Below are 15,519 nucleotides of genomic sequence, written 5' to 3'. Positions count from 1 at the left end.
CAACTCCAAACCCGAAGGTCTTGAAAGCTAGCGATTTCAAATCTTCAAAAATCAATTAATAAGAACACAAACATTTTTCATTACTTCTCTTTATTTTCCCCTCTAAAAAGGGGGGGAACAAAAGGCGAACAGGTGTCACGCGACACAGCATTATGGACGTGATCACTTCCGTCACTCACTTCTTCATATTTCATCATCAACATCCTATAAATGACACAGAAGACAAATGGGGACTTCATGTCCTGTTAAGCAGGTGCCCTCGTTGACACAGCTGGTTTACATGGGTCGGGGGGTGCCCTGAATCCCAAACTGGCCTCCTGATAACAACACAGTGCCAACGCAGGGGGTAAGGAATGCTGTAGTCTTATCAATGCGCAAAACTACAATTCCCAGAGTGCTTAGCAACTTCCTGTATGAGTGCGAGCACTGGCCAGTGCTTTACATTATACAGCAGGAATTCACCCACAAGGTAGGAGTGGGAAACAGAGGCGCACACTAAAACATGCAGCCATTTATCACAGGCCAGCTACATGCCAGTCACTTTCATTCTGTACAGCCCTTTCTACAGCCCCTGTGTCTAATCTATCATCACACAGGCTCTCAATCATGCAAGCAGTGTTTTGGGGGTAGGTTAGAGTATAAAAGTTGTGATCCCGGTTCCCGGTCTGGAAAACGCTCCTTTGTTCGGCGTGCAGGTGGCAACGCTATCCGGACTGCTCCCATCGTGCCACAGTTCACAAGCGGCATTCCAGTCAAACTGAAAACAAGCTTCCCAGAATGAATTTGGAAAGGCGTGACCGTACTGGAAGGGTTCAGCCTCTCCTACTTGGACTGAATTACTTCTGAATCTGGGACAGCTGTTCTCAGGGTAGGACATCGAAGGATGTCTCACAACCGAGGGGAAGCGTAGGGTAGGATCGACGGCGGTCTGGATCGAAAACTACCTCGGCAATAGTTCTGAGAAGTTCAGATTCTCATTGGCTAGCCTCTGGTCGCGTGTGGCCGCTATGCACTCCGATTAAAACCCCAATGCTAAAAGCAGACGGGCCATACAAAACGCTGCAATGCCAGCGATGCCCCTACCAGGTCTACAGAAGCTGGGTGAGTGCACGAAACCTCAGCGTTCTGTTCACCAAGGCAATCTGGGAGCCGCCTCTACTTTACTTTCCAGGGATCTGCAAAGGTCGTTCGTAATCTAAAAAGAGGTTTACAAAAGGTCCGCAGATGAGGGCTAAACATTACACACAGAGAGAGGTCCGTTTGGTCTTGGGACCTCAGGAACCATGCCCCCCCCCCCACTGGCTTCCCTATGCATTGCACCCTTGCGTTGCAAAAGACTTCATCCAGACCTCTTTCAGCGACAGCTTTTTAAATTCTCCTCCAGAAGAAACACTGTCAAACACCCCCACCCCTCCCTGCTTCTAAAAAGATCCCCAGACCCCCGTACTCCCTCCCTCGTTTCTAACAGCGCCAGTCCTCGTGAGGTCTTCCCTACAGTCCTAAAAAATAAAAAAAGGGTGCTTTTAAAGAAAAAAAAATGGAAAAAGAAGCAGCTGGCATTCTCCAGCGACAGACATGCTGGAGCACGGAGGAGGCGTGTCTCTGACAGAAGGAGAGCGCGCCACGGTGAAACGTTCAGACACGACGTAGGGGATAAGGGCTGCTCTTCTAGATGCCGATGGTTTGGAGGATTTTCCTCTCCGCTTCGTTCAGGTGCCCAGAGAACATGCTGCAGCAAGGCTGCTGTGCAAACTGCCGGAGGAAATCAGTCAGGTAGGCCTGGGAAAGAGAAGCACGGTTAACGAGGGCGCCTTTACACCACAGATCTGCAACGGCTCATCTATTATTATTCATTTATTTATTTGGCAGACGCCTTTATCAAAGCTGACTTATACAGCTGTTACAGGGCACTGCAGGATTAACACAAATGCAGTACAGGTCTACAGTAAGTGCAAATAATACTACCTCAAAACACAATATGAAATGAAACAAGTTAGGATTACAACTTACAACTACAATGACACTGCAGTGGTGCAATACTGCTTTAGCTTGAGGAAACCCTGTTACTTCCAGTTCATTTGTATAAAGTTATTTTCAAGAGGAACCTTCACTCTGCATTTAATGCTACAGATATACATGTGTATTCTGTTCTTTGCTGAAATTCTGATGTCAGTAACGTGTGTGTGTGTGTCAGTGTGCATGTAACAGACAGCTTCCACGCAGCTGGATACACATTGCTCTTGATATAATGCAGTGATATTCATGTATTGTATTCAGCTTTCTAGTTGCACAGGGACATTGTGTCAGGCCACCAATTTACCTGCAAATCGATCTGATAAATTGGATCTTTAAGAGCGTCTGGGTCTTCCTCTTCATCATCTTCATAGTAATCTTCATCTGGCACAGCAATACATTAAATAATCAAACATAAAATCATTCACAGAGAGACGAATGTTTCAGTGAAGATTTTAAACTTCTTACATTTATCACTAACTGGTAATTGCTTTTTTGAGCTCAGTTAAGAACAGCAAGGTCAAACAGAGCTATGTGAGAAACTAATCTTGGCACTGCGATCGCAGTTTTATCATGCGTCTGGGCTCTGTCAACAAATCGGAAAGCTCACGTGCTTATATTCACAGTAATACGGTAGCTCACGAAGAGGCTGGTTCCTTACCGTATTTATTGGAAGAGAGGAGGTCTGACAGCAGCTGCCCCGTCAGTCCATCATCCTCATCCTCCTCATCATCCTCCTCCTCATCGTGATCCTGGTCTTCCCACATATCACTGGACTCTGCAGCCAAGCAAAGAGATCATTCAGCAACACGTGCTTACGACTCCCCCTGCGTCTACCAAGACCTGCACCCCGAAACGGGACTGGCAGGGGTGCAAGGATTCCCTGTGCATCAGAGACGCAATACTCCTGTGATATATCGCAATACCGCTATATCAGTGCAGATCACAGCGGTTACTGAATGAAGAAGAAAGTATGTTTTATTGTTGGTATGAAGGACACTTGTTTCATTTAATTCTTGTCTTTTTAACAAAACAGTCCATCATTAAATGATATTATGACGAATCACACAGATCTTACAATACATTGCATTGCACCCTGCATAGTGGAACATCAGGGTACAGTTACACCCCAAGAAATCTGCACCATCTGTGAAGGAATGCAAGCAACTACCCAGGCAAAACATCATTGTGTTTGTAAATAATAATAATAATAATAATCTTTATTGTTATATAGCGCCTTTCATAGTGGACCACCATCACAAAGCGCTTTACAAGATTCGAGACTAGGGTGTGTGAACTATGCATCAGCTGCAGAGTCACTTACCACACAGTCTCCTATGAAAAGACTACAACATGCATGCAAGACCTGCCTGGAAACAGATGCTACAGATGGAAACTCCCATTGCATTGCAGTTTGATCCACTCCTGGTTTAATAAAACACACTGGAGTTTGCTACCTATACTCTGAGGCTAAACCTGGACTGCATGAAACTGCAATGCAATAGGAGTCTCTTTCCACCCCTGTGCTGTGGATCCGGTGTCAGGTCAGGCTTGCCCACCTTGGCTCCAGTCTCCTGCTGCTGTCCTGGATGAGCTGGCCTCCACCACAGAGGAGAGCTCGTTGATAATCAGCTTGAAGATCTTCACCAGCAAGGGAATGCTGGTCCAGCGCCCGGGATCTGGCAGCGCAAGACGGGAGAAAGCCAGTAAGCAACTGGAGATACCCTTCTACAAGGCAGCACAGACGAGAACGGGATCATCAACCAAAACAAACACGATCACGAGAGCCAGAATGATCTTAAACTGTGCTGGAACTCCCATTAACTGGGACTTCTGAGAACATCTGCACTACATAAATAAAAAAAAATCAACAGTAATATTCAATGCAGTAACCAATTCCTATGTATTATGCAACACGTTCTGGATCAGCGAAGTCTCTGGCCAACACTTGTGTACAGGTACTGCATACTGACAGCGATACAAAGGGACACTCGATCCACTAGGTGGTGCTGGCTCTTAAACCAAAACAGACACTGATCTGGCATGTGTTGCATATCATCCATGGGTACAGACTCTGGCAGCTACAGCTCAGGGGCTGCTTGTAGAAACCAATGTGAATTCAAAATCTAGAAACAGGAATGAGCAGAAACAGAATCGAACAGCTACGACGTGCCTCCACCCATTACAAGGAGCCCGTGCTGAAAAGCGTTTCCAAACAATCTTACTCTTGGCCGTTTTGGACCTGGTGCGGATCCCTTCGTCGGGGTTGAAGATCTCGTCTCCCTTCACCAGGATCTCCTGCAGCCGCTTGTCGTTTGTGTTGATGCCGTGCTGCAGCAGCTTGCAGAGGGCCACAGTGCTGAGGGAGGAGGAGAGGAGAGGAGAAACCGGGTCAGACACTCCCCTCGCTGCTCAAAACACGAACACAGCACAGCTCTACTCTACCTGACTTTGCCCTCGTATTGCCCATAGAAGAGGTGCTGTCTGTTCATCCACTCTGACATGACGAACTCCAGGGCTGGCTTTCCTGTGGGGCCGGGCAGACTGCACAGGAACTCCAGCAGGGGCTCCACCTGAGAGTGCACCAGGTGAGCAAACACCATGATCAGGGACTGGAGCGGGAGAGAGGGGAGAGGGAGCGCGAGAGGAGGAGAGAGGGAGCGAGAGAGAGAGGGAGAGACGTCAGCATACTGCAGCCCCAAACCAAACATCAGCTTCAGAAATGTCAAGCTTGGTCTCAAATTTCCTTTCCATCACTCCCTCTGTTTTAAATCTGCAGTGAGCAGCGCTCCAGATAAGGTTTTGGGTCACAGAGTAATTTGCTTTCCAGTTTAGAAACTCTGTGAGCAAAACTTATTTTGGGGGAGTAAAATAACCATGAAGTCACGAGCACTGTCAGTAACTACAGTACGGGCTTTAATGCTAACTCATGGGGGGTACGCATTAGCTTCAGCCTTGCATCTGAACTGTAATTTCTCTTTGAACTACTGTACAAAAACTAAATGTCTTCCCCACTCCCCACTCTTCACACGTTCGTTTCAATAGTACCAAAAGTAAAGTAAGTGAGATGGCACAGTAGCCCCGGGTGGGATCTGCAAGCAGTCTCCTCCCTACAGACTCACAAAGCCACTCAATAAAAAACAAAGTGGCACAGTTCAGAAAATCCCTGTACATCACGCTCCGAGTGTCAGCGAAGGCAGTAGCTACGTGTGAACAGCAGGGGGCTCACCTGCATGACGCTGAGCGTCTCTGCCTGCTGCATCTTGCTGAGGACGGCTCGGAGGATCTGGTCCAGGTTGTCTCCGAGCTGCGTGCCCGCCCTGGCGATGAGCGTGGAGACCAGCCTGCCCACGAAGGTGGCCGTGAACTCGGAGGTGCGTGGGTCCAGCAGCTGGCTCACCACCTGCATCACGTACCAGAGCCCGCTGTGGCCCTGCTCGTCGTGCCACAGGCCCACCTGCTCCAGAGCCACAGAGACATAGGCCCGCAGACACTCTCCTCCGTTCTGAGAAAGAAACGATTCCCAATCAAACGCCGCACACAGTCAGCAAAGCAATCCCAGCCCTTCTTACCCAGCATGTGCAGAACTCTTCCACCAGTACAAACTCACAGCCTCTCTCCCTAACGCTAGCACAATCAAGCAGGCAGGGTCACGTCATGGGGGAGGACCTTGAGCCAAAGTGAGTGTTGGAAGCCGTGCATTAGACTTTACCGCAGGGTGGTTGCGGGTGTGTGTGATCACGGCTCGGGTGCCCGGGTGCGCTACCTGTATGGTGGCGTGGTCGTCAGTGCGCAGGGTGCACTGTGCCACCACTGGGAAAGCCTGGCAGACCAGCAGCTCCGACAGCGGGGGCTTGGTGTTCCGCACCACTGTGGTCAGGATATCGATCGCCGTCTGCAAACAACACACCGTGAAGAATTCAAATGTTTCAGCGTCTACTGCTAAAAAATAAACAAGCAGTTGCTGTTGCTGACAGAGATCTATACTCGTGCTAGTTAGCTGCGGCTAGCAGTAACAGTAAAGATATATAGCTAGTTAGTAACACAGTTCGCTGGTCTGGTTTTTCATCCCTATACTGCTAGAGCAGGTCTGCAGTGTTGAAGGAGTCAGTGAGACTTTACAGCTGAAAGTAAATAAAACTAAAAAGGTTGTTGAAAAGGCAACAGTAATAAAGATCTGAATTTAAATCTCCCACTCTACTCTCTATTTTTATAACAGCACCCACTGAAAACCTACAAACGCCAGGGGGAGCTTACTGAACTACAGACGATGCCAGAAGGGGATTCGCTAGCGAAGTAGCCCCCTGCCCCGCGGAGCTCGCCACCCCCCCCATACTCACGGAGCACAGTCCGGACGGGATCTTGTCTGATGGAGCCTGCATGATGCTGACCAGCGTTGGGATGAGTCTCATCTGCATGGGCCCCTGGCAGGCTTCAATCTGAGCCAACTCCTTGAAGATATCCTGGGCCAGCGAGGCCACCACGGGGTCTATCGGAGAGAAACAGTGCAGAACCATGAACAAACCAGGGCAGAACCACAAACCACAAAGAGAGAGAGAGAAACAGTGCAGAACAATGAACAAACCAGGGCAGAAACCACAAACCACAAAGAGAGAGAGAGAGAAACAGTGCAGAACCATGAACAAACCAGGGCAGAAACCACAAACCACAAAGAAAGAGAGAGAAACAGTGCAGAACCATGAACAAACCAGGGCAGAAACCACAAACCACAAAGAGAGAGAAACAGTGCAGAACCACCAACAAACCAGGGCAGAAACCACAAAGAAAGAGAGAGAGAGAGACCGAGACAGACCCACTCACCGTTACTGTACTTCAGGAAGATGGCAATGGTGAGGGGGCAGATCTTGTTCTCTGCACTGGAGGTGAAGGCAGGGTCCACGGTGCACACGATGCACAGGGTCTCCATGACCAGAGTGAGCACCTCCGAGCTGAACTGGGCGGCCAGCTGGATCAGCCCGTCCAGGATACTGGGCAGGAAGGGCTGCAGGACTTGAGTGCACTCTGAGATCTTGAGTTGGTCACAGTACCTGAGGGGAGGCAGCCCGGCAGGCAGCCAGGCGAGAGAGTCACCACTGAGGCTGCACTTACACTGTCACACAATCTCACACAAGCATCACTCACAAACTGAACCCTCTAGAAATCTTAGTCTCAAAACAAAACATGCATATAGCCCCTGTGCGTGTCAGTGAGCTAAGCTCACTGCTCCCTCACCCCCAGATCGCTCTCACAGCGGAGATCCTGACGGAGGGAGACTGGCTCTCGTGCATCCCGCTGACCGTGGCCTGGAGAAACTGCTGGATCAGCTCCGGAGACATGGCTGCAGTGAAACGACTGGCCGCCCACAGAGCCCGGCCCAGGAGGAAGGGAGACACTGCCGAGGAGAGAGCAACCTCGTTACTGACTGGAATATAAACAAGAGCTTCCTCTGTATAAAGCATGTTTCAGAGGCTCTCAGGAAGAGGCAGAGTATCCATGCTTGATGGAATAGAGGGGAGGGACACTGGGACTGACCGGAGATGTTGAGATCAGCCAGGACGACGCTGGTCAGGAAGCCGTGCATGTCAAACTGGATGCGTCCTTTCTTCACATTATCAGTGATGATGCTCTTCACTGAGCCCAGGGCCAGCATGCAGGCTTCATGTACCTTCCACCTGCAGCAACAGAACCAACACCCAGGTCAGCACTGGAGTCTGCACTCTTTAACAAGGACAACACCAAGTCTGGCCGGCAGTCTGCTAAATGCAATTCACTTCCATAAAGAAAACAACACGTTCACCCTTTAAATCATGCAGAGCGGATTTCCGCCAAGCTTTCTCGTTCTGTCTTAACAATATTGTTTTTTGAAACCGGTAAAGATGCTAGCGGTGTGTTGTGAAACCGGCCCCTGAAGCCGACGCTCTTAGCAGGCTGAAACGCTCCTTCATTTGGGTGAAAAATCCCAGTACAAGTGAAGTGTGGTTGAAGACCAGTATTGGTCCCTAACAGCAGGAACTCCAGTAATTCTAGGGGTGTAATGATTGTGTATCGATGAGTCATGCTCTCTTCACACGAGGTATCGTAATAGAGGAATATACTAATGCTAATGCAATGGACAGGGCAACACTGCAAACAATCTCAGCAGAGTATCCTGGATACATATTTTAATTAAAAAAAAATAAATACATCTATATATAGATCATTAATTATCATGCAGTAGCAGACGTCGTGTGTGTGTGTGTGTTGGGGTGGGAAAAACAAAAAAAAACTGGAGCTACAGCTTTTGTAAAACCTGAAAATAGAGCACTGAGGAGAGGTCAGAGTGCACAGGAGTCATGTGGCTCTGCCTCTCGCTCGCTCGCTCACCAGTGCTCGCTGCCAGAGTTCTTGGCCTGCTCGGCTTCCTGCAGGTGGCGGGTGGCAGCCGCTGCCAACGCCACAGCGCTCTCGTTCTGGAACTCCGTGGAGACGGCCTGGCGCAGGGAGAGACGGGCATGCAGTCGTTATTCACACTGAAATCTGGGTCAGGCGCTGGGCAGCACTAGGAACCGGTCTGAACACAAACACAAGAGACTGCCCTCCTCTTACCAGCAGCAGATCCTGAGCGGAGATCCGAACAGAATAGGAAAAGGTGTCGTCATCCTCGTCTTCGACAAACTGCTGCGGATTGGCAGTCCAGACTTTAATCTGTGACAAGCAGGCAAGCGTGGGAATCAGTGTCTGAGATCAAAGCTCCCGCAGAGACCCGAGACTCCTTAACTGCTTCCTGCCTCGTTTCTCCAGCAGGGGAACAAACCCAAACCAGAACCTTGAATATACCCCCGCTCTGTTTCAGCTGCTGTCGTATCGAATCATTGATGAAAAATTAACAATTATCAGCGACAGATGATCATTTGCTACTGTAATGTTTTACAGATTGACAGAAACCACACAGTGTTCCATATACACCTGTGAATGGGGAGGAAAGAGAATGCCGAACAGACAGGTTCATGTCTGCTAACACACCCCGCGGTGGTTCCACAGTAAAGGGAAGGCAGCGTTCCCCTCTCCTAACCCTGGTCCGCTCTGACGGAGTGCCCCCCCCAGTTCAGCTGTGGCCCCTGCTCCTCCTCACCTGGTCCTCTGTGATCTGCATGTACAGGATGACGTAGTAGATGAGGTCTGGGAGAGCCTTCTTCACCGTGCTCTTGAACTTCTTGTTCTCCAGTAAGGTGTGCACAAACTCAAAGATGCTGAACACCAGGTTCTCAAAGCCCAGGACTTCACCTGCAGAGCAAGCACAGCGAGGGATCAACAGATGTCCCGGGACACTTCAGCAAGCACTGCGCATGAAACAGGGCAGAGCAATACCAGACAGCAAACAGCAAGGGTTACTGCAGCAACAGCAGTACCTGCAGATTTCATCCTTACTCCAGCAACCCTCCAGGGTTAGTGCTTATATATATTTAAATAGAATCGCATACTAGAACATGGATTCTTCATTTCCTTTACAGTCTACACATCTGAACAAGTTTGCATGCTCCAAGTGTCTCTGCAGATAGTGCTGTACATTGCACACCTCTCCTGTTAGTACACCTTTATTATGATCACAAAGTACTATTAATTGCACAAGCACTTGTTATATATATATATAAATAATGACAGTGTCCACTGGTGTCCGAATCCAGCCCTAGCACATAACAATCTCTGTGCGTTGACTAACCGTCAGAGTCTATGGGGTCGTCCACCTCTTCAGTGTAATTCACCTCGGTCCGCACATAGGTACAGCCAGGGTGTCAAGGAGCACAACGGGACCCCCCCCGTCTCCCCAAACCGCTACCCCCTGCTCCCTTCCAGTTTCCACACCTCAGCCACTAGAAATCTACGATGCTTGCCGAAGGGAGCGTGTTAGTCCGGACTTGGCACAAACTCCAGCTTACTGCCATCTCCTAAAAAAACTCAACTGAAGAGCATCCCTGGGACTCCTTGACGAAGCACCATCTACACAAACGACTGCTAAAACAAACTGCATACAAGGGGAAACGTTATCTGAAGCTCCCTGCCCTTTCAGTTTTGCCCGTGTAAGAAGTCTGGGGTCAGCTGAATGCAGCTGTAAGAGCGGGCTGCTGTCTCTGATACTCTAGTGCAAGGATATAAAGCGGCGCTCTCAGTGAGCGTGTTCCACACGATAGGAAGGATCTGCTGCATGGAGGACACCATGTGCTTGGGGAAATTCTTCACCAGCGCTGTCACCGCCTGCATTGGGAGGGGAGGAGGAGAGCCAGGGTTAGGGCTTGAAACCTGGACCAATCAGAGCACGCGATCGATCCACTGGTTACAGATCTCAGAAGCGCCGCACCGCACTGAAGGGTAGCAACAGTCCACCCCAAAAGACAAAACGATCAGATTAACAGAAACGTAAAGAGATTCACCTTTAAACGCCCCCTAATTACAATATATAGAACAAGCGTGTGTATATGAGGATCACTGTGCTGGCTCTCCCAGTGCTACACCCTGAATCTCCCTTACGAACCTGCCCTATTCTACCTGGGAGCGCTGCGCTGGGACAGGAGATCGGACGGGATTACCTTCAGGACTTCCATCTTCAAGCCGCTGTCTGAGGAGCTCCCATCTGGCATCTGCAGCGCCTGGACGAAGGCTTCTGTGAACTGCTGGACCACGGGGAAGATGAGTGCCCTGGCAGCCCCCTGAGGAGCGAGGCAATGCAAGTGAGAGCCCAGCACAGGCTGCTGATCCCACAGCTAGCAGGGTTCACACAGGTAATCTACCTGACACAGGAGCAGCGTCGTGAACTGAAACGCAACGGGATGTGAGGCTCTGGCCAAAACTCCGGCATCACCCTGCAGAATTAACTAATGCTGCTTCGGAAAGTCGAACGAAACCTGCTGAATAATGTTCTGTTAACATACTGAACTGCGTACCGCTTTGCGGTTTCCCCCCCATACATGCATAACAAAACATTTTAAATGTGACATTTCGAAATCTAACATGAAATACTGGACTACCATTATGGCTTCCGGTAGACTTTTTTTTGCAATATAATTTTGTAGTATCTTTGATTGCATTAAATAAAATATCTAAATTATGGTTTTTTTTTTAATTATGCTCAATCCTATAATTCTAGCAGATGCAAACCCTTTGGTATTATCTGTGCTGCGGTTCAACTACAGTTGCAGTGATGCTGTAATTGCAATTAATTACGCATGACAGCGAATGTGACTGAGCCTGGGTGAGCGCATCACATTAATTAAAGCATGAACGGGGCACTGCCCACAGTATTACCTTCTCCACTTCGTCAATGGCACAGATCAGGTTGGCACACGTTGTGAAGATCTCGACGGCCCTGGACCGCGTGCGAATGCTGTAGACCTGAGGAACAAGACTGACCCCTTACTGATTCAAACACACGCACACACACCAGGTCAGATCAGACTGTGCACTGCAACTACATCAAACCAGCGCCAGGGCCAGCCAGCACACAAAAAAATCTGCATATGAAATAACTGCTTAAACGCAGAGTAAAATACTGTGCTGTTCATGGGTTTATCATTGATGCGTAAACATTTACAACCTTAGATTTAAAAATATATATACGTTTTCATTTTTGGTTTCCGTTTCCAACAGAGTTCTGAATCTCTTTTTAAAATAAGGTCAAGATCCTCATATTTTTAGTCTGGGCACATCTGCCTCATGCCCATCATGGTGATATTAATATTCCCAGCACGCTGTGCCAAACCGCTCCATCCTCCCTGGGGCTCCTACCTCTGCCATGGTGAAGATCTTGTACATCTCAGGCAGAATGACTGGCGCAACCAGGGGCATCTGAGTGTCTGTCACCTCGCGGGTAAACTCTGCAAAACACCACAAGAGGGCACTGTGGCACACTTCCACTGACACAATAACAGAACAAACACACTGCACTAGAACACACACACAGCGGTGCAGCAGCTCAGAGAGGCTGGGTGAGCGCTCCTCTGAGGGAGGGGGGGCAGCGATGATGTCACTCACGGGGGGAGGGTGTGTACCTGTGAGCACTCTCATGGCTCCGTGCACTGCATTCACATCCCCGCTGACCAGCATCTCCATGAGCAGGTTGAAGAGCCGCGGCCAGGCCTCGGGCCAGTCCCAGTGGGCGATGGCCGAGATGGCATACGCCACGCTGGAGCGCACCTTGCTGATCGACTCGCGCAGGCCGCTCGGAAGCAACTCCCGGATTGCTCCTTTAGCCTGCGAGCCGGAGAAACAGACAGGACACAAAACAAGAAAACACTGGAGGTGAAAGACCGCACAGTACCTGCAAACCGAATCTTATAAACACATGCAAGCACTGATCAGGCTCAGTTCTGGATGTATTCGTGCAGCACAGAGACACGCTTCCTGCACGATGGTATGAAACTGAACACGGATTTGAAAGCAGAGCCCGTTTCATCTCTCACTCCAGTCCTTACCCTGTCCGTGGTCTCCGGCGGTCTGAATTTCTCAGATTGAGCGCACCAGTGAGTCTCCACATACTGCTTCAGGATCACAGACGCCAGCTGTGGAAACAGAAGCACACATGAACCTCCGAAGGGCTGCAGGCCGCTACCCAGCGAGAGGGCTGCAGGCCGCTACCCAGCGAGAGGGCTGCAGGCCGCTACCCAGCGAGAGGGCTGCAGGCCGCTACCCAGCGAGAGGGCTGCAGGCCGCTACCCAGCGAGAGGGCTGCAGGCTGCTTCTCTGGGACTGTCAACCAGGGTCGAGATCAATTCCAAGTCCTTCAAAGGAATTTGAATTTCAGAGACACGACTGTTGTGATTGTTCAACCGCTTTTATTTCAATGTAAGTAATGTGTTGCCACTGTGAGCGGCTCATTTTAACACCTTGTACCACGATGCGAATAATCTCCCATCACTGCAACCCTACTCATGACACTGTCCCAAAGGCTAAATACACCGGCAGCTTTACTAACCATGACAAGCAGCCCCGACTGCAGAAACAGTGGCAAACAGGATTAGGAAACACCGAGCAGGGGATGCAGAACGATATTCTAAAGAGGGGTTTCAGGGCAAAACTGCTGGTACACTTTGCAGTGTATTTTAACAGCAATCCCGGGACACTACCAGCGGCGTGCCACGCTCACCCCAGGTTTTAGGAAACCCGACTGGGTCTCACTAACAGTTCAGGTGTTTGAGAGTGCTGGGGACTCACCTGTCTAATAGCGAGGGCTCCCTGGGGGTCGACCGTCAGCTCCGCCAGATGCACTCCAAACTCTGAGGGGGGAAAGCAAAGCAGTGAGACCCCTGGAGTAGCGAGCAGCACACACTGGAAACCAGCGTGCGCACACACACACTGTGCAGCTCGGGGCTGTGTGTGTGACAGTACTGCACAGGAGACAATGGGAGTGCTGGGTTCAGTGACTGTGCTGATCCCCTCCAGCGATCCAGTCTGCACTGTGCAGCTCGGGGCTGTGTGTGTGACAGTACTGCACAGGAGACAATGGGAGTGCTGGGTTCAGTGACTGCGCAGTACTGTGCACATGTATTGCTGTGCAGATCAGACCCCTGCTTGAAAGAGAAGCAGATGCTAGGCGGACAAGCACTGAGGGAGTTTGAAATGCAAGGACGCAAACTCGCTCGCTCGCTCACACACCCGTTTGAATGACTCTCTCACTCTGCATCACAGGACCAGAAAGCCCTTAATCATCATGCAATATAATAATAGAGCCTTAAGCCCTTGGAACAACAGAGCCAGCAAACAAACCCCTACACATGCACCTATACTGTGCTGAACAAAGAACTGAGCCTCATCCACTCTCACATTAAATCCGTTTACCTTGGGCAGGCGGGACCTACACAACAGACACTGGGGCAACGCTAACATTCACAGCCCCCATTACCATGGAGCGCACTGTCTGTGTAGTAAACTAGTACACTTGCCCAAGTCTTTCCAGACCTCGTTTTGTACGAGGAAATTCATCTCTCGCTAGGATTTCCAACTGCAAATTCACACAGCACTTTGCACATTTTACAAACGCAGCTGCAATTGGCGATTCTTTTAAATGCAACGTTTAAAATCCTGTTGCGTGATTTATATACGATTCTCTACTGGTGAGCAGTCATTAAAAATATATATATATAATTTTTTTTAAAGCAAATTAGTCGGTCTTCTCAGACCGGTCGATCACAGACTCTGTCATTAAAAAGCCACTCACAATTTAATAATAAACCGGTTTATTTATTGAGGGGGTAAACAAGCATTTGATTAGGGATCAAGTTCCTGAAATTACAAAATTAGGAAACTAGCGTGTCAGTTTGTTACAGATTACAGGGCTGAAGTTTACAGAAAGGTAAAGGGCAGGGAATTTAGAAGAAAAATAATAACTTTTAAAACGGTCCATGACTATTTGTTTTTTCCAGTTAGAATCGCGTTTAGGCCATGTGTCAGACAGCCGGAGCATCAGCGCCCTGCCTACCCGAGAGATGCCACTGCAGATTCCTGCTGTCTTCTGTGCCTGCCTGTCTATGCATGCAAAAGCAAAGGCACGGGTTGCAATTCAATCCCCAAAACAATTCTCTTTGTGGCGTGGCGATTTTCAGCGATCCCCAAACGGCACGGAAAAACAACGGCATGTCTATTAATTTACGGGCAAAACACACGTCTCAGGTGAGACGGGGCTAACTTGACATCTCGTTTACAAATCGTTGTGAAAACGCAAAGGGGGCCTGCGCTGTGCACCAGCACTGCGATTCACATGCAGTGCGCGTCTACACTCACCCTCCGTCACCTCCAGGACTTTCACCTGCTCTTCGGCTGCAGCCCGCACTTCTTGGACCGGAGACAGGATGGCTGTCAGCGTCTCCATCAGCGCCTCCTTGAGCCCCTGCTGGACCGGGCCAGCAACAGAACCGGAGCCGGGACCAGTGCCGCTTACGCCCGCCATCTTCAGCCTGAGCGCCTCTGCAGAGCTGGACGGGGGATGCCGCACCGGAGCGCGCCAATGCACGGACCGGCCCTTTGCAGCGAGCAAGAGCGGAGACTGCAGCCGTGCATTTCCAACTGTGATCCGGCTCCGCCTGCAGGAGCGGAGGAGACACGGCAGCGAGGTTATAATCTCCCCCAGTCCCCTCAAAGCCGTGCAAATGAAAAATAATGTAACGTGCACGCCTATATACATGACATTGAGATTTTCATAATAGAAATACTGGTACACCAGGGTGTAACCATTAACTCGTTCCCCCCTGCAACACTCCCCTTTGCTCGCAGCAGATGTAAGTACTAATGCCACATTCGTTTTACATATATCAATTTTGAGTGTTGCAGGGGGGCAAGGTTAACGGGTTACACAATTGAAGAGAAGGCATGCTTGAGAGCTCTACTGAGGCCATTTGAAATGTTTAAAAAGTCATTAGGCTGCAATAATATCTCATGCCAGTGCAAAGCAGGGCTCTCAGTTCTATTAAGAGCTAGTTCTGTTAAGGGTTGGTTTGCATTGTCGAAAGACTACCGGTGAACCCCGAGAGGTGGTTTGGC

The 15,519-nt window shown here is 49.6% G+C and overlaps 1 protein-coding gene across 1 annotated transcript; it reads right to left on the bottom strand.

Annotated features, from left to right (window-relative positions):
• Positions 1-1,343: 1,343 nt before the first annotated feature.
• Positions 1,344-15,009, bottom strand: LOC121299505 (importin-9-like). Its single transcript, XM_041227256.1, has 24 exons — positions 14,764-15,009; positions 13,198-13,259; positions 12,459-12,545; positions 12,036-12,237; positions 11,773-11,861; positions 11,293-11,379; positions 10,578-10,697; positions 10,145-10,245; positions 9,713-9,771; positions 9,125-9,276; positions 8,599-8,697; positions 8,377-8,483; positions 7,546-7,685; positions 7,246-7,405; positions 6,835-7,061; positions 6,354-6,502; positions 5,780-5,908; positions 5,243-5,518; positions 4,459-4,625; positions 4,239-4,372; positions 3,573-3,692; positions 2,675-2,791; positions 2,321-2,397; positions 1,344-1,779 (listed from the first exon to the last, which is right to left on the bottom strand). Exons 1-24 carry the CDS (start codon positions 14,927-14,929, stop codon positions 1,669-1,671), a joined length of 3,138 nt encoding a protein of 1,045 aa, XP_041083190.1. The 5' UTR covers positions 14,930-15,009; the 3' UTR covers positions 1,344-1,668.
• Positions 15,010-15,519: the final 510 nt, after the last annotated feature.

This window comes from Polyodon spathula, chromosome 25 (genome assembly GCF_017654505.1).
Source record: "Polyodon spathula isolate WHYD16114869_AA chromosome 25, ASM1765450v1, whole genome shotgun sequence".
Taxonomy (NCBI): domain Eukaryota; kingdom Metazoa; phylum Chordata; class Actinopteri; order Acipenseriformes; family Polyodontidae; genus Polyodon; species Polyodon spathula.
Note: the sequence above shows the minus strand (reverse complement) of the source record. Positions and strands in the feature narration are given on the sequence as shown.